This window comes from Hylaeus volcanicus, chromosome 8, assembly GCF_026283585.1.
Source record: "Hylaeus volcanicus isolate JK05 chromosome 8, UHH_iyHylVolc1.0_haploid, whole genome shotgun sequence".
Taxonomy (NCBI): domain Eukaryota; kingdom Metazoa; phylum Arthropoda; class Insecta; order Hymenoptera; family Colletidae; genus Hylaeus; species Hylaeus volcanicus.
In genome coordinates, this window is record NC_071983.1 from 10,466,625 (window position 1) to 10,486,518 (window position 19,894).

Genomic DNA, 19,894 nt, shown 5'->3' on the forward strand with positions numbered 1-19,894 from the left:
TTTTTTATAGACTCGTGTTTTAGTAAATAATAACGGAAAAAATCGTAGGAGAGCACGTGTCTTAAATGAAATTCGTTATTTGAGAAAATCTATCAAGTTAATTATACCGAAACTTCCATTTGTTCGTTTAGTTAAACAAATTATTATGGAATGCAGTGTTGACTTGAAAATCGACAGGTAAAATTTTGAATATATTATAGCTTTAAAAGTTGAGATATTCGCGATGCTCCTAGAATGTTATTATACATTGTTTTCAAATTATATGCAGGATACAGGCATTTGCACTTGAAGCACTGCACGAGGCAACGGAAGCTTACCTTGTTCAATTCTTCGAAGACTGTAATTTATTAATCATGCATGCAAAGCGTGCAACCCTTATGATCAGAGATATGCATTTAATGCGTATACTTAGAGGAAGATCTGATATTATAAATAGATGAATTAAATTAATTGCCAAATTGTAAATATAACAGTGTTAAAATGTATGTCACAGTACCTGACTTCATGACCTTAATCTTGATATTAATGAAATAGAATAGTTTACAAGTTTTTTTTTTTTTTTTTAAGGTTTAAAGTCGCATCAACATCCTATTCGCGACTACACTGAATATTATTAAATTTTGTTTGGCAAGTTGCTTTCAATAAACTTAATAAGGTTATCTAAGTTACTACTTGGTTACAAGTGTTACATTTGTGTACATGAATTATGATTTTTTTATGTACAGGATTTCTATTTTTATAATAAACTATTATTGAAATAAAGCTACTACTGTTGTTAAATTAATTAATTGCAGTAAATAAAAATTTTATGCGACAGTGTATTCAAATAAATATTTAATCAAAGGTTTGATGTAAGAAAAATGCATTAATGTCGAACGTTTGGCGAGCCGTTTGTCAATGGCAGACTAACGAGGCCCGTAGTAGTTTGCTAAATAAAATTTATTCCGTGAGAAACATTCAAACTTTTGATAAAATTCTTAAATTTTACTTTGCGAAACTTTGGTAAAATATACATTTTTCGATTTTTAGGCAGGATCTTAAAATAGTACAATATCGAAGTTTCGTAAGGAATTCGTACGAATTTGTTCGAACTTGCTACGTACGTAAGATAACATCAGTTAAAAGTGATACAGTAAAAACGTTTATTAAACGATAAAGGTAACGTAAGCAATTGTTACGTTACAATTGTTGTTATTTTCATGTTGTGTTAGCTGCCTTCACTTACGACGTACACCGCAAGCGAAACATTATACTCGATATTCTAAAAAAAACCGACTAAAAAAATTGTATTACAAATAACAATGCTAATTATCTATGCGTTTACATGTCTATAATACAATTTGATAAGGAAATATATAAAAGCCGCCTGAAAAAAGCAGGCTACTCTCTTTTTCTCTCGCACCTGTAAAAAGAGAATCTCATTTATTTCCTAATCTTCAACTTCTAAGAAGACACTTTGTAATAGGCACAACATCAGTTATACTTTCATGCTGCCTGTCATTGTAGAGAAAAAAAAAAAGAAATTTATAATCGCTTGTAGTTTTACCATGGCGATGCTTTTATCTTTATACAAATATCGTGTATACTCGCGTGTAAACTGACTCTCCAAAAACTTGACATCTCATTCTTTCACGTATCTCAATATACATTTGTTACATTTGTATACATTTGTTAGTCATTCTCCGTCGGAGCTGAGCCAATAATCACTCACACTATTTTGTTAGAGTTGGAATAGTTAAATAAATTTATGTAATCGACGGAACTGCATTTTTTATCTATTCAATCTTTATCCTCTTCATTGTTGAATTTAATAATAACATTGCCTGTATTTCTTCATAAGCATATTTTCTTTTTTTACGAAGGTTTGTCGTCAGAATTGTAAAGAATTTTGCCATGGCATCAAAAACAACCCGGCTCCGTCTTACTATCGGACCTCTCGCTGTCCAACGGTTAAAAGTATTGAAATAAAATTAAAAAGAAGAAAGAATTGTTCGTACGTGGAGAAAAAAAATACTGTCTGTACATCTCGAAAACAATTCTTCTAATACGAATAGAAAAGTTGACCGACAAGCGAATATATACGACACTCTGGTTGCAACGTCGCACGCGCAGCTGGAATCACGATGTCCCAATTAATTAATATCAGTAAAATTAAATAACAAAGTTTTTTTTTTTCATCACCGTAACCGGGGAAGCTACGAATCACTTCCTCATGAAAGACCGCACCTTGTTCACGCATTTGTCCATAAAGTTTTTCTTTCGTTTCGGCTCTGCCCCCGTGGGAAGGGATAGCAGCGAGCCTTGCTCCTTCAGTTTGGGCTTGTACTCGTTGGACGAAATGCTTTCGTCGGAATCTAGTCCCGCGCCACAGCTCTTCGCCTTGAGCAGGGTCGTCTTATCGTTTCCCGTGGCCACCAGTCGTTCCTTTAACTCCGAGTTACTATCGCAAGGATCGACTTTCTTCGAGTTTGCGTGAGACTCCTCCTGTTCGTCCTCTATATTCGAGTTCACGGTTGACAGATGCCCATCCATGCTGACGAATCGAAGAGGTTTCGGTGGTCGCGTGGGTGGATTATTTTCCTCCTTGTCGCTGGACTCCTCGAAGGTTAACGACTTCCGTGCCTCTTCTGGCTGTAAAATATTAACAACCTCCGATTTCGCTTCCACAGCTGGTGTCTTCGTTCGCTGTCTAGGAACAGGCGTTGGATTTTGATCTTCGTTCGATTTTACCGGGCAACAACTGTCTTCCCAGGTTGAACTCTCAGAGTGAACGTTATCCATTGGTCCATTTGCTTTATACCCACCCTGAACAAGATCGTCTTCTGCTTTCGAGTCAGATCTATCCAGAGCGTCAATGGACTCTTTACCGTTGATCTCGCTTTCGCTATTCTGCTTAGGCGACTCTTCAGTCTTCATATCTGGCACTATACCATCTTCGTCTAGTAAGCCGTCCAAGCTTCTGGACCTGGGCCTCGGTTGTGGTTCCGACTCTCTGATCGGGGAGATCGATTTCTTTTCGTCTTGGTCTAACAACTCTAACGAACGAGATCTAGTGGATGGAGAGGGAGGATGACGCGGAGGTCTTCGCGGCACTGGACTTCCTCCAGGGTGCGTGTGGATGAACTTTAATCGCGGAGACGTGGGTGGCAGACCCATTAACCAACGGGACGGACTGGACGATTTTCTAAGCCTGTAATTTGAATACGATAAATTTACTTAAGTTCTTCGCCGGTCGATGAATGCGACACGATTACTTGTTCACAATTACATTCACCAACCATGCAGGTCCTCGTGCCATACATTACTAACAACGAATAAGCGGAACATGGAAGACGATTATACAAGATACTGTACGTGGTGGGATCTAAATTAACTGGTCGTTGGTTACTCCATCTCTACATCCTTATCTCTAATTAAAAGTAGAAGTCGTCCTTGCCCCTGCCGGGGAAGACAATGGGGGAAGCGGAGTGAGACCACCAGTTCATTTTTATCCGACCATGGAAGAACTGACACCATTTAAACACGGATAGAAAACTGATTTCACGGACTGACCTATACGTGATTGTCTTATCGCGATTGTTAATCCTGGCTGTCATAGAAATAAAAATTTTGCGTTAAATCTGACACCTCGAATTTTATTAATCCGATTAATGATAAACGCATAGCTGCATTGTAAATAATAATCACCTGCTCGGTATGGCTGTGGGCGGGCCCTCTAGTCAATCTCGCCCACCGGTCGAATCTTTATCGCTGCCTCTACTTTCATTGCTGTGCATGCGTTGGTAGTTTGGTGGTTGTCGAATGTTCGTGCTACCCTGTGTGTTTGGTTGTGTTACGTCCTTGGTAGCGATACTTCTTGGAATACCACCAGACATTTCTGATCTGACTGGTATTTCCCCTCGCATAAACCTGTGGATGGAATAGTCAATTAATACTACCCTGGCCAAAACTTTTCCCTCTTTATAACCTGAGTTTAGAAGCTTACCTTTCAAGTTTGTCTACGCAGGCGTCTTGGTAGTCGTGAATCCACCGTACTCCATTGAAATGACAAACTGCTCGCATGTCTTCGGGAAGTTCCTCTGGTTCTGGCCATTGGAAATTGTCTATGATGGGAATTATATTACACTGCGACTGTAGAGCTGCCACAATTTCCTGCAAACATCAGCATACAATCCATATATAATCTGTTACATAATTACACCTCATCGTCAACTATGTGAAAGAAAAATCGACTCACCCTATGAACCCAGTCTTTACACTCGCTGTCCTGTATACACCTTTCCAAAGCCTTGGGCGTCAGCACAAGGAGGAAGTGTTTAGCCTGCCTGATGCTCTGTAGCAAGTTGTTGTCGAACTTGCCAGCTTCTAGCCTCTCGACATCAATAAACACGGAGAAACCTCTTAGCTGAAGATGGACCTTCAGCAAGCTTGCCAACTGAGATCCATTGGATCTTCTGTAACTAACGAACACATCCAACGACTTGTCGGGCGACTCGTCCTCGCACGAGCCCAACAATTGATTGTGCTGCATGTTCTTGATGGCGTCCAGTATCCTTAACCGATGGATGCTGTTCCCGATCCCACACTCGGTCAGAAGCTGATCCTCGGACAGATTCCTGATGGAGTCCTTGTCAACGCCTGCGTTGAGCATGCTGTAAGTATAGATGGAGAACTCTTGTCCGATGGATTGAAGGAAACTGTTCAGGTTCCCCGTATCTCTGCTGCTGTAGTCTGCCATCTTTTTCAGATTCTGCAACTCCCTGGTGAATCGTCGCCTTCTGATGCCGTTCGTCAGACCGATGTCCTCTTTGAGATTCTCCTCCGTTAATTGCAACAGCAGGTCGCCGTCAACCCTGCTCTCGACGAAGTTCTGCGCGTACTCTGCGAATCCTATCTGCTTCACCCACTCCCTGACGTCTTCTGTGGACCAGAGAGGCACTTGTTGGCTGAGCTTGTGCGGTATCTCCTCCCCGATCAGACGCAGCGCTTGCGCCGCGTACTTTGAGGCTATCGCGTTGGGACAACTCGCTACCTTCTTCAGAGGCTCGATGGCACCTATTTCGCGGAAGATTTCCGTGTTTCCCTGTTGCTTCTTGATGCCTGCCTCCATGCAAAAATGAAAAGCTGCCAAATTTCTGGCTTCCTCTCTTTTTGAGCTCAACACAGGCACCAATCTCTCCAGCCAATTCTTGCTCTGACCATGCGCATGTGCCAGGTTCGACTTGGCGAACTCGTAAGGATTGTGAGAGGTGACGAACGGCTCGACTAGGTCCAAGGTGCCTGACTTCAACACCGCTGCCTCGATTTCTTTGTTGGCCACTAGTACGGCGATGGCCAGACACGCGTAGTACTTGATGTTGTCGTCGTTGTGGAAGGCTAGAGGGAACAACCACATTGGTACCTTCCTCTTGATCATTGCCTCTTGGTTCTCAGCCCCTCCGTAGAGAGATAGATTGGCCAGGGCACCGGCGCAGTGTCTCAACGTTTCTATGTCGTTCTTCCTGCATTCGAACAGGACCGCGTCCAGACCGCCTAGCCTGATCACGTCGCTGCAGGTACCTTCGCTATGCTTGAACAAGTGCTCCAGGATACCAGTGCCCACTCTGGAGTGGTCCACCGAGTTGGCGTTCTTCGTGCATACACAGGCGACGTTCACCACTTTTTCCAGTCCGTTTTCCACTACGTGCTCCCTGTTCTCCGTGGTCAGACACTGTTCCAACAACCTGGCCGACGAAAACTGCAGCTCTTGATCGCTGGCCACGCAGTTCGACATCAACAGGTCCAGACCACCCCTTGTTCTCAGAGTATTGCATAACGTGTACCCTAACTCGTGTCCATGGGTAGGAACGGCCCAGGCTTTCCTGATAATTTCGTTCACTCTGTTCAGGAGCAAGGGAGCCTTGTTGTTCTTCCCTTCGTTCACTTTCAGACGCTCCACGAAGCTGTCTAGGAAGCTGCAGTACTTGGCGATCGCTCGCTCCACGTCCTGCGGGTTCGACTTGGAGCAGAGGAGGTCCAGATCGTCCAGTGGTAACGATAGGAGCTCGTCTTCCGCAGGCCTCATGCCGTTCATCAGCTGATTCACCGCGTTCGCTGCGGTGATCATCGACGACTTCGACGTGACGCCTTTCGAGGCTATCGTGATGCTCGATTGGGAACTGGAGGCCATATGCTTCTCGTGGTTGAAGATTCCGGTCGAGGTGACCGTCTGTCGTTGTTGCTGCGCCGCCATGGCTTTCTGGAAAACAGAAATATGCTAGCTTTAGCGTCACGAGTCTCAGTTAGAGTCTGCAAGCTGGGAATTTCATTGCATAGGATGACCAGGAATTGGTCTGGGTCCGTCCTACCACGTCTTCAAGCTCAGGCCACTACCCGAGGACTCCTATCAAACTCGTAAATTTAAACTTGGAAGCTAAGAGACAGAGCTATTAATCTTGGAAGTAACAACGCGACTCGAAGGAAGCAAGCTGGCTTGGCACTGAGTAGAGGAACGAAGCATCCAAGCTGGGAGAGAATTATCACACGCCTGTGTCACGTCCGGTCGTCGCAGTTAATGTAAACAGTATTTCTGTATCGCCACGTAACACTGAAAGTGGATGGAAGGATTGTCCTCTCATCCTCGATAATTGTAAGTATCCACAAGGAACGTCAACGAGGTGAATCGTAGATTGGAACAAACAGGCGCAACCGCTGGGACCCATGAAGAATGCCCCTGATGATCGTAATTCCAAAAATGTGGAGAACAATTCCTTAGCAGGCATGGTCCCCACGGTCGGATCTGATAGTGTTAAAGGAAGATGCTGTCTCGGAGTCTTCAGAGCCAGATGTTGACCATATAAAAGTGGAATATCTTTAGTAAAAGATAAAACGCGTCCTATCGCATACGAATCGCGTTCTCGCTTAATCAATGCCTTCAGTAATCGACACGGGTGATCCAAAATCCTGAGAAATGGCAAAATAACCTTTTGCAAGAGTTCTGATATCACCGACTCGGAATTCCAGCCAGGGGCATTCTCCCTAGCCGTCCAGTGTACCATTCTGGAGTCGAGACTCCACTTCCTCGTGGTCATGGTGCTCCTCTTCTCGGCTTCCGTCGAAACCGCGAGACGCGTGACTCGAGAAAGCGGTGGATACTGAACGCTGAAACGACTGACCACCGTTTAAATCTGTAGATCCCACTTTTCAGCTGGCGGAGAAGCGATCCGAGCGGTGGTTTACACGTCGAGTATAAATGTGACCGTGGCCTACGTCACGCGCCAAACGGCCACAGACACTATCAAACGCGATCGTTTGCGGCCTGCCACTGGGGAAACTGATATTTTGGTGGCTGGCCAAGAGGAACACCTTCTAATTGACAACTGACCATCGAACGTCGGATCATCGTCAACGAAACGTTTCCATTGTACGAGGATCCACGCGGAAACTGGGCTTGAAGAGCTAGACTTGGAGTCGTAGTTGGAACTGGGGATTCTATACGGATGGAATTGGTGATCAGAATTTTTATCAAGGGCTTCTATCAAGGATGTCCAGCAAAAGGTGAACTTCCAGGATCACTGCTTCATGTTCTTGGAGTGTAAAGAATTCCCCTATCTTCTTTTGTTATATGTAGGTAACAAGTAAACCTCCACTGCGAATTTCTTTCGAAAATTCAATAATTAAATTCGTCTCTCACCTTTTCTGAACTGAAGGAATCGCTCTGCAGCTTCATAGTAGACGCTGCCATGTTGTTACTTTCTTGGTGCGAGAGATCCCCAGCTTTCAAGCTTCTCTGCTCCTGTAAATACAAAAAAAAAAACAAAACATTAAACAGTATTTTTATGTAATCTCGCATCTAGTGCGAAATAAATTATTTTCTTTTTCGATAAATCGATCGAGAAACGATTGTGCAACGCGTCGAGAGTGGCGAAAACATTCCAAGAGGAAGAATGTTTAATATTCAGCACCAGTTGCAGGGAATTAGCAAGCCATTGAAGGTCCACTTACGGCGTGTTAGCTAACGACTCTAATTCTCGGTAGCAAAAGCACCGATACGATCGCAATGCGGCTCACAATCATCGCACTGTGCTTGCTCCACGCACAGTTGTATAGTTTCGCGGCGTGGACCGCCAACCACTTGCGAATTTCTATTAATCAAAACACTTCCTCGATCCCATCGAAATCCAGTCCTGAAACAATCTCGACGCTCCTCGTCTTAATTACCCACTGAGTAACTTGCAATTCCTCGACTCCCTTTGCTATGCTTCAGACTTAGCGATGTTCTTAGTTTCAATTCAAGATGTTCTTTTCGCTACGATACCGAGATCGATATAAAAACAAGCCTCAACGAAAGTGCACAACTGACCATCCCCTCCCCAAAAACTACTTAGAACCAGGTCCAACTTCCCCTGAAATATCTGCAGCAACTCCTCTTGAAACGTTTCTTCTACCTTTGGATACCCCTCTAAACACCAGACACCATTTCACTCACTTCAGAAAAGCAACGTTACATAAGAGGATCGACGTAAAAGTTCGCGGTAGGAAAACTACCGCGATCAACGATGCGAAAACACCGAATACGTCCGAGACGGGCGACGCGCGCGGCGTCGAAACGCTACTGGGCGGGAAAAGCTTCGCGTGCGACTTTCCGCGACAGAGTTCCATAACAGTCTGGCCTGTCGAAAGCTCATCGGCCGCGGCTCGACCTCTCCGATCAGCTTCTGACGTATTTCTCTAAATATAATCCGTGCGTGTCGTCACCAGCGGCTCCCTGTCGTCGCCAGCCGCGATATTCTTCTTCTCGGCCACCTTGCGCTTCTCCCTCCGATTCCTGGACCTCCACGTGGCGTCATAGATCGCTCGCGTTATCGAACGATGGACTTTAGAGCGGCGTTACCATCGAGGGATCGCCCCCCGGCTTGCGTTCAGTTACAGTGCCACGCGATTCGTTGAATATTTTATAAGAGCGATGATCAACCATCGAGAAATTGTGTTTTAAGATACAGAGTAGAGTTATCGACCTGTTCGCTGTCCGTGACCCGTATATGGGTCACGGTGCTGAGCTATTAGATAGGCGGCTGAGAGGTCGGACAGTGAACGTGTCGGTGGCTGAGAACGAAAATGGATTTTACTCGATTTCTCGTTTGTTACGGGGGGACAAAGGACGAGTTTATGGGAATTTTTTGCATGGATTTTCATCCTCTTCGAGATCCCTTCAAAGTATTTTTTGAAATTGTTGATCAGTATGCGTGTAATATTCGTTATTCGTAGACCGAGCTTGTTCGAAGTTTAATCAGATTTTGAGACGATAACGCGAAACCTGGACGCGGAGTTTCATTGAAATATATTCGGTCGCATTTTTAGGATCGATTCGGTTCCAGAAACGGTGGATCGTGAATTTTTGTTTTATTCTTGGAATGACGAGGCGCGCGTGCGCGTCGTATTTCGAAGACAGCTGCCGCGGCGCGCAAACAAAATTCGACAAATTTAAATGTACCCGTCTCCGACGACTTCCAGATATTCCTACGATCGTTTACGTCAGTGACGTTCGTTTACGCTTTAGTTGGTCCGAACGAGCCAACGAATTTGTTGGACGCGATGGGCGTTTAAATTCAAGATTTTACAACCTGAATGCTGAATTATATTAACACTTTATCTACCGGGCTATTTAGAAACAGTCTTTAATTGAAGAAAGAATTTTCTACAGTAGCATATGCCAATCTAGGTTGACAATAATTCCTTCGTACTATTACTAGGTACATCGAAAAGCCAAGTCTGTATCCAAAAACTGTGATATTGTAAATAGACAACCGTCAACACAGTAAATAAATTAGAAAAGCTAAACACTGGAATTAAACAGCCTATAAATAGGCTCCCGGTAAATAAAGTGTTAAATAACAATATGATATTAAGTAACAGAGGCGTAGAGTGGAAAACACTGGAATCGTTGATGTGCGATAAAAACCTCTTAATTATTCTAAGAGGAGTACTTGTTTATGTAATCCTGTAATCAACAGGCGTCACATTTTGCAGCGTACTGTTGAACCATTCAAGCTGATGTTTTGTATTCGAGTTAAGAATATTTATTGTGATATACAAACGACTCCACTGAATTGTATTCGAATATTATTTCCGTCCTCCTTGGATTATAAAATTAACCTTCAAGATATTTGCACTCTAATATTACTCAAAAGTAATTTATACATTTTTCAGTGTAACGTTATCTCGTTCCTAGTATCATTTCCTAATTAAACTTTATCGTTTTTCAAACGATTCGTCAAACGTCACAGTGAATCCCATTTTCGGAGTCATCGCACGATAACGTTAATCCGGCAATATTTAAACAAGTATCTTATTTATTGATTATCGTGCAAAAAGTCTCCGATCGAGGAAGGCACTGACAAAATTGCCAAATGCAGACATCCAGAAACAAAGAAGGTGCACTGACCCGTTCATTCGCGCAGAATGGAAAATTAAACAACGGGCATTGTCGAATCGACGCACAAAACGGAAATTCACCGAGAAACACATCGAACACCGCCGAGACCTGTTCGTTTCTTTCATCGACGTTGCACGGTCCGTTCCGGGAAGAGTTCGAAAACAATACCTGCATTCTCTCGTACTCTGTTTATTTATCGAACCGAAAAATCCTTTTTTATCCTTTCTGGAAGCCATCTGTTTGTCGAGGAAAAGTTTCCGAAGCACGCACGCCCAGGACGGAGAAAATTTGTAGAAAACGTCGATTAAAATTTAAAAATGTTACGTAATCGTTGCAATTGTGTGGATGTAAGTCAGGATTTCCGAGCTAACCAAGGTTTACTTGAATTTAAAAAAGAAGAATACAAAGGATAACGATACTGGAACCTCCTTGTTTGTGGAGGACGTGGTATAAATGTAGCCATTTTCGATGAAAATGGATTATTCTAAGAAGAAAACTCACCACGTGGTCGCGATTGAACGCTCTTTGCCGCATCACGCCACGATGCACTGGCCACGGTGCGCTCATCTCGTCAGAAGCGCATATCAACTCGTCGGGAGGTCGATCACTTACGTTCCTCTAACGCGAAGTGTAATTTCATTTCAAATAACAAATTTTATTCGTCGTTCTAAACGTGCATTCGAATAAAAAATGTGGACGACGCGTCGCTTTCCAAGGAAACGAATCTACGGAAGTAAGCGAGGAGATCGATAGATCGATCGCAGCGTCGCGACGCGCACTACCGGAGCCCAGGAATCTCGTTCGAACGCTATTACACGAGTGGCGCACAGGTTAATTTCGTTTCCGCCAGCCGAGTAACGTCTAGATGCAACAAGCTGCCACGTGATGAATTTTTCGACAGGATTCCGTGTGGATGCTGTTTCTATTTTTCCACGACCAGAAATAGCGGTGGTCGCATCATTCACGACCAGGGTAGACGCGTTTCGCGTCTGCACGGATTCTGGTGAAGTTCCGAATACCTCTAGAGTCATTGTTACGCAACGAGTCCTCGAGATGTCACCGAAAGTGACCAACGAAGCGCCAGGAATTGTTTCGATGATTATATGTGCCACTTTAGTCGATTGGTTCAATGTTTATTCACGGGAAACAAACTTGAATATTTTGGGGGTAATTTTAATTATTTAACAGTAATGAAAAACCATCATTTGCACTTCGTATAGTGCATTACAGTAGTACCTCGATAAATGGCCGAAGTTTGGAACGGAGTGCGAGCATTTATCGAGGTGAGCTACAGGCGAGCAACTTAACGATGCCTGCATAATTAAACATTCAACGACAGATTAGTCATTCGTTTGTTTCGAAACGAGACAAATAATAGTTACGAAAGTGTTATCAGTGGATTGATAAGGTTCTCCTTCGCTTGCGTTTCGCAGGGCAATATTTCATTACTTGGTTATCTCGGATGTACAATTATTATTTTCAAAGTGACAGAAGAGAATATGTAATCACATGATACGTTAATTTATTGTTTGACGCTTGATAGTAAGTTGTTTTTGATAGAAAATAATTGTTTTATTAATGACTTCGATTCCCAAGCGAAAAAGAAGATATTTAATCGACGTACGAAATTTGTTTGAATTGTTTATCTGCTCGATAAGATTTGCGGCTTTTTTCGTAACTGTGTACTACGAGGTCACGTTGTAAAATGTCGAATGCAAAATGAACGAAGCTACACATACGACAAGCTATATTTCTAAGATTCGTTATCTCTGCTATGAAACACGATAAGTCTGTCGACTCTTTTCGCGCTTCTATAAATACGACTGTTTTTAATTGAAAAAGCGACGATTACACGAGCAGAGATAAGCTGGCTATAATTGTTTCTGCAATTTTCCGAACCACGAGGAAGACACAAAATGTTCTAATTCGTTTTTCTTTGAGCGGTTTCGTCCATTTGTAGGTAATCTGGTCAACGTTATCACGCCTAACGTGGTTGTAAATTTGTTTGCACTCGTCGCGTGTCATCATGCATTACTTCGACAAAATACTCTATGCTCGAAAAAATTCCTGTTGCTCAACAAAATACGACCAAACATACGCACAAAATTTGAAATTGATGTGTCCCATGATTAATCAATGAAAAAATATTGCGACTAAGAAATCAAATTATCGATGTTATTCTACGCTTCGCTTTTAAAAATTGAATATTAAAACAAAAATTGAAAAATTCGATTAAGAACGGATTCGATCTCGAGAAGGCTACGAAAACTATTCAAACTATTTCTTTTCTTCTTCTTCTTCTTTTTTTTTTTTTTAAGTACCACGATTCGATACATTTTTGCTGAAATGTTAGTACAATTTAGACATTCGTGTCCTCGTTGGAATGATCCATCGATCACAAGTAAGCACGAAGAGTCCTCCAATTCTCCGAGGGCTCTACGGGGATCTCGAGGACCTTGAACAAGTCCTTGAAAATGCCGAGTGCCGAGACAGAAGTAGCTGGCAGTCCACGCGAGCGCATATTTCGCGGTCGAGCTCTATTTCAGTTTCCGGGAGGGGGGAAATATCGGTGACACCTATTCCTCGTTGGCAACGATTCTCGAAAATCCGACAGAAATTTGGATGATCTCACCTACCGTCACTAAATGATCGCTTCGCGCTCTCACGGCTAACAAAGAAGCAGAAATATTGCGAAACGTTGCAAAACGACTGCGAATCGCTCATCAACAAGATCAACAACGCGACATTGTTGTTTGACGATTAGAAGCTTAGAGGGTGGAAACTCTGTCGGTTGTTTTCTGAGAGTTGTTTTCTTGTTATGATTATTGGAAACTTCGTGGACGGTTCTACAGAATGGTTCGTCACAATTATTTTTTAAAATCCCTCTGATTCGAAGTCTATGCTTTCGATTACCATTACAGAAGAATGAATTTTACGCGAGCTCATTAGTCGATTCGAGCGTTCGATTTTAGGCATATGTAAGTATCTAGGGACTGAAGTCAGAAGTTCAGTAATTAAAATTAAATAAATATCGCTCGAGGAACAATCTCGTATCGAAGTGTTCCACCAAGAGTTCGAATTGTTCTTTACTTTTTGCTTTAGATGAAGCTTGAGAAACCTAGGGTTACATAAGTGGCTGCCGTGTTTCATGCCCGATGAAATGAAAAGTTAACCAGGCGCACAGTTATTTTTCAATTAACACGATCGCCGTAATCATTGGCGCCCGTTCGGTTCCCCTGTAATTTACCAATCGTCATTGCGCACGCCCTCCGATTAATGCCGCGTTTTTCCAGCTGGCCCGCGACGAGGAAAACACGCGACGAGGAAAACACGCGACTTGAACGGACCCGTTCACGGCACTTACCGTCCTCCTCGAGGTTAAAGAGCCAATTATCGTCAGCGTCCATCGGCTCGAGAGTTTCTCCGTCCTCGAGCATCCCGGCTTGGAACAGAGGAACGATCGAGTCGATGGATTACTACATCGATTGCGCTGTTGCAAATATTTCGACTACTTCGATTATTTTCAAGAATTTCACAATTTTCGAGACGCCAACCTTAAATATTTTCCACAATGTTTTTAGTGACTATAGCACCAGGCGACTCATATCTCAAGTAAGCAATTGTAAATCGAAGAGTACGTTGTGTAATCGCGCGATGCCACTTGGAAGCTGTTCTTCGACAACCGTGAAATTCGCAGGTGTGAAACAGGGACGAGCACACGTTGCAACCCCCATTTGTCTGTTTGTTTAAACAGGTGAGAGACGATCGATCGAACCGACACTAACTGTAATCACACTTTCACTCCGCCAGCTTCGTTACCATTTTCGAGATCTGGCTGTCGAGGTTTTCGTTCGCCATGATCTTTCGCCTTTCGACGCCGCTCCTGGGCCTCAGGACGGGAAAAAGTCCTCTGGCGAGGCTGGACAGTTGCTGGCCCATCGACGCCCGCGAACCGTCGTTTGTCGGCGTCAGGAACAAACTACTGCGTTGCCCTCGAGGTGATATCGATCGGTTGCCGGTGGTTACCGAGCAGTTCCTTCGACCACCGCGTGTGACCACCCCCGTGACTCAACCACCCCCTGGAGACGTCGATGATGTTCTAGACTCGGGGATTCTTCTTCTCTTTCTATCTAGGGGCTAGAAGTATTCCACCCTCCATCACATCTCGAGCAAGGCATTCCTCGTTTAGCCTTCAAGTAAGTATCCTCTTATCGTAGCTGCTTCTCAAGTAACTCCATTCCTCACTCACACTTCAAGGAAGCTTATCCATAACTAACCTATTTCTGAAGTAACCCCATTACTCATCCCTTTCTCAAGTAAACCCTTCTATTTTTCATCCATCCTTCAAAGAAGGCTCCCATTTCTCATGCACCCTTCAAATAAACTCTTCCATTCTTCATCCATTCTTCAAATAAGGCCCCCAATTCTCATCTAGACCTCAAGTAAATCCTTCTATTCCTTATCAATCCCTCAAGTAAGGCCCCCAATTCTCATGCACCCTTTAACTAAACCCTCCCCATCCCTTACCTACTTCTCAAGCAACCCCATTCCTCATCCACCTTTCAAATGAACGTTCCACTCCTCCTCGCACAACCCTTGTGTAAAGTCCACATCCCCTATCCACCTGTACCCTTGCCTCGTGCGTCGAACGTGAAGGCACGTGCGTGACTCATAAAATTCGCCTGTACACAACGATTCTAAAACGAACTCTCCACCAATGTCTGCGATCGCCACGAGCACAATTTTTGGCAGCGTTCGCTGGCTGATTGATGATTAAGCCTTCCTAGATCGAATAGCCCGAATAATCCAGTTGCAAGAAGTTGCGTAACGTCGAACGGAAATACCGAGAAGCAAGTCCCAATTTCAATCGATTCTTTAGTCCGAGTTCTCGTAAACAAAAAGTTTATCCTATATCTCGATTCGTGCCATCGACGATTTCCCCTGCAGGTGAATACGAGCAATGTTCAAAAGGTCAGCTCGCTATCGATGGGGGAGGTGGATGTCGCGAGAACAGATTTCTGATAAAGGAGAAAAACCAGTCGAGCCTTCGCACGGGTCAAGGTTTGCGGACGATTAAACGCACGATTTCGCGGCTGGTTCACGGAAACCAGGGAAATCCATTGCCATTTCGCGGTAGCCTTTTAAACGAATGACGGGTACGCGAGTTACCCATTAATCGGTGCAAAAGCCAGTTGAGGTTCTACCTCGGTGGTCGTTGGATTATTTACCCAAGGAATTAGAAAATAATTGTGGAATTAAAGAGAACAAGAATCACGATAATATTACTGGGACTGTTAAAATGAAGGAATAGATACAAATTTCAGCAAAACGTAAAAATATTTTTGGAACTATATCGGCCAAACGATCGATTAAATAAAACCTGAAGGCGTTTCAAAGTATGTCAATTTAAATCCCATCAATTTCTAACGACCGACGATTTAAACCCCATCAATTTTTAACGACTGAAAATTCATATAATTAGCGATTGTTCTGGTAAGTCTAATCGACGATTCATCAGAGCGTCGTTCTCATCGTTAAAAAGAAACTAGGAAACCCCTAGCTGTTAGGTTGGACCAATTAAAATTGATAGAACATCCAATCAAAATCGACGTATGAGAGAAGCATTCCTTTCGGGTTGGGAAGTTACAAAAGAGCCAGACCGATGGTTGGCAGGTCGAGGAACAGAGAACAACATTGTGCGATGTAGAGTCATTGGCTCCGGTTCAAAAATTCCGGCTGGTGACTCAAAAGCTACATAGTCCGCTTGAAAACGGCTAAATTTAGAGCACCGACATCGCGTAAATAGGTGCGTAGCCTTTGTAAAGGGCTCCGTTGTCTGCGTAATCAACAACGGATCCCTGTAATCGCTTTACCCGAGTTCGATGATTTCTGCAGGGCGAATAACCCAGTTTCAAAAACCTTCATCGACGGAGGATTCGTGGAATCCCTCTTCGGGGTTGAAAGATACAGATTTATATTCCGGGCCACGGCTGAGTTATCGTCGAGAGTCGTGAGTAATTCTCGAAAATCGGTCAGATAAAATTAATCGGTAAACAGAAGTCCACCGGTTATTCTAATCTTTAATGGAGTTCGTATCTGTCCTGAATTTCCAACGATCAGATGAGTTTCCTTGATTCTACATATCGATTCCTTCCAAGAAGCAGAGATAGACAAAACCCTAAGCTTCGAATAAAGTTGAAGTTTGCCGATGTGTTTATGTCGTTTCTTTCTTTGGAAAATGTTCAAAAGAGGAAACGAGACAAACATATCGGCAAACTTCAGATTTATTCGAACCCTAGGGTTTTGCCGATTTCTGCCAAGAAGGCTGATATTGACTAATGATAAGGAGGAATTAATATCAGGACAATTTTTGTTAGTGTAAGGTAATATATAATAGTGTCTATTATAGATCTTTGGCTAGAGAGAGTGGGTACATCACCAGAGAAGATGATACGAAAACTGTCTAACTCGTCTGTCTAGAGCTGTCATGTTAAACCCTTTTATTCAAAACAAAATAACACAGCCTTAGTTATCCCTACAGATATTTAATAATGATCCAAACAAGTAGATGCATCTGCTAAGCTAAGAGATGTCCTCCTAAAAAAGAAACGTCACACGAAATCAGTCTTCAGCAACCTTCTCAGAGCAATTTCTACCCAAATCTCAATTGTTTACGCTACGTTTAGGATTCAAGCATCTCCCTAATTCCCTCAACTTGCTAAACTCACGCGAACAGAACAGTTTCCACGGCTCAAGCTGGGTCAACCCGTAAATACCCGCGTCCTTCGCATTGCCGCTTGATCTTATTCCAAGAACTCTATCAAAATCGTCGCCGTCTCCTTGAACTAGCGGTTCGAACACGGTGTATCCCAGATCGAGGACGTCAGCCTCGTCATCGGCAAGAGAAGATAGTGTCAACGACCTCAGAGGATACTTCGCTAGCACGCCGTGTTTCGTGCCAAACAATTCGACGCGAGTCGAGTTTAGGCCGCACCCAGAGCACCGCCTTCCTTTAGATCCTTTTGTGGCACAAACGAGCAGAGAGGGTCGACCAGTCGAGGCCTCCGATCCTCTCGCAACTTCGAGTCTTTGTTCGTAACTCGGCGTCTAACCGCGTGGTTAGAAGAGATTCGACATGGATTTCGTAGCCCTTCGCGCTCTAAGCTGGTCTAAGAGTCTTTTCTGCTCCGTCGTGAGCATGTTAACTAAGTCATTGGTATGAGAAAACGATAGTATTCGTTTCTGGCAAGATGTAGACAGATAAACAGGAGTATCTATGGTGCTACATATCTATACTGAGGATTTGGAGGACATGCCTCTAAAAGGGAACTCGGATTCAGAGATATCTGAATTGTTCTATGATCTCCAGAAGACCAAGAATACTCAGAAGAAGATAAACAGGAGTATCTATAGTGCTATATATCTATACTGAGAATTTGGAGGACATGCCTCTAAAAGGGAACTCTGATTCAGAGATATCTGAATTGTTCTATGATCTCCAGAAGACCAAGAATACTCTTACAAACAGTTCACCTAGGAGCAAGCTTTCATAGTTAACTATAACAACATTAGCATACGCTTCGGCGTGTCTCAGACAGAGAGTTAATTGAAAGACCTCGATTCCTGTGCCTGAGTGACATACTTGGAGTCCAAAGGGGTTGGTAAGGTGTTGAAAAGTGTTTAAAATGAACTCACCCTTGCTGCAGCGACGCTTTTCTCTGCAGACACGCCATCGAGTTCGACGCGGGCCCTGGCCGCCGTCGCGGCGCTCTGCTCTTTGTACGAGACGTCGCCAGTCTGCAGTGCTCTCATCTCGGCAGTGTTCGCGATCGCTTTTTCGGCGCTGAAGCCGTCCGTGACCACCTGGAAATTAACACAATCGACGATGCTTAGGTGTTCCGAGTATTTTTTTTTTAAGGAATTTTGTAGTTTACCCCTGCAATACAATGTTAATTTTAGTCCGATAACAATTGCTTACAATTATTTGCGATGCTACATTCCATGGTCTAATTTTAATTAGTTAATTCTGCCGATTCGTTAAAGGGTACTTTATGAAACTGCTATGGTAACCCTGGAAGTGGTAAATATTATTCCGAGGAGTCGACGTCCTCCAGGTTTGATTGTGTAACAAAGAAAACCTCGGATTACTCTTTAAAATTCACCAAGCTATGGAAACGGCGACCTTGGCCGTCGAAACGAAACGTGACGCGGTGAAAAGTTTGAACGTCGGCCGCGACGGAAGCGTAGTTTAAAGATAGAAACCAAGCGGAAAGAGATCACCTGTCGACAGCAGGGCGTGACATTCAACGATAAAAATAACCGTCGCGAATAATGTATCTGGACTCGTGCGATACGTTTCTCGATCAATTATCACCTGGTAATTCAATATTACACTTTTTGTCAAATATCGGAGTTATAGGCAAGTTTGTACGCAAATCGAAGACTGGGATTTCTGCCGTCGCGATCTATTATTCGTTTTATTTATTTATTTTTTCGCTTAACGTCCTCGTTGTGCGATTACGTAAGGTTGCATGCGAGATAAACATGTTGAGATATGTCGATACGTGTACGAAAGAGTTAAGGTTCGATTGAAATCGAAAGAGATGTCAACAGATGGTCCATTTCAAGGAAAATAATATTATAAACTACCAAGCTTGTCGGTGGCCTCCAAAATTATCTATTAATTTCAGGATGTACACAAGGATGAAGCACTACGAGGAAGTAGATAACGTTGTTAGGGTAATGCTGGGGATCCCACGACGCCACCTTCCGTGGACACGTATAGCTGCCAATTTTTGGCCAGAGGAGTCACCTAGAGGCAGAGTTCAGAGTCCTTGACCTAGATTACCCAGAGGAAACCGCACCTCCGGCCAAACATTGCGCAGCCTCGTGTCGCCAAACACTCGAGGAGTCCACGCGACGTCGATGATTCCGCGCGCAATATCGAGGAAGCGAATCGAGTCTAAAACTGTCTCACGCTCATCTTTCTTCAAACCTGCCCGCAATTTCGATCGTGAATCAAGCGATTTCAACGTTTTGGGCACTATTCGGTCCAAGTATCTTCGAAATTTAGGACCATAAATCAGATAAATAGCTCGGCAGACGGTTAGCTAGATTCCAACTTCCTGTATCTAGTTTGAAGAGCTTGTTCAATTTAAAAGAGATACAACTGGTTTAGACTGATGATTAGACTGCGGATCTTTATGCATTTATAGGAAATTTGAATGTGCAAGAAACTACAAAATGCAAACAATATGCAAGAATATAAAAAAATTGAAAGTAAAGTTGATGTTACAATATTTGCAGAATAAAATAAAATTCCTATTTAGGTTCAATTTTTGAAGGAACAGTCGCGAAGATTTTATTTTGCATAAAGATCCGCAGTCTACTGATGATCAAGGCGCGAGCTAGGGTCCTTTTGAAAGTGTGTTCTAAGTAGATTTAGAATATTTTTGAAATCATCAAAATACACTTTCAAAG

General features: G+C 43.3%; 1 protein-coding gene across 8 annotated transcripts in view; it reads right to left on the reverse strand.

The window, feature by feature from the left end:
* Positions 1 to 921: 921 nt before the first annotated feature.
* Positions 922 to 19,894, reverse strand: part of LOC128880897 (NAD(+) hydrolase sarm1) — a 119,649-nt gene continuing 100,676 nt past the window's right edge. For 7 of the 8 annotated variants that reach the window (XM_054131444.1, XM_054131442.1, XM_054131443.1 and 4 more), the window contains 6 exons: positions 18,110 to 18,277; positions 7,673 to 7,774; positions 4,238 to 6,238; positions 3,986 to 4,152; positions 3,688 to 3,909; positions 922 to 3,190 (listed from right to left, as the gene is read on the reverse strand). In XM_054131444.1, coding sequence (XP_053987419.1) covers positions 3,720 to 3,909; positions 3,986 to 4,152; positions 4,238 to 6,238; positions 7,673 to 7,774; positions 18,110 to 18,277 — 2,628 coding nt within the window. In that variant the 3' untranslated portion in view covers positions 922 to 3,190; positions 3,688 to 3,719. Of the gene's footprint in view, positions 3,191 to 3,552; positions 3,590 to 3,687; positions 3,910 to 3,985; positions 4,153 to 4,237; positions 6,239 to 7,672; positions 7,775 to 18,109; positions 18,278 to 19,894 lie in introns of all 8 variants that reach the window. The other variant, XR_008457932.1, reaches the window with a different exon arrangement.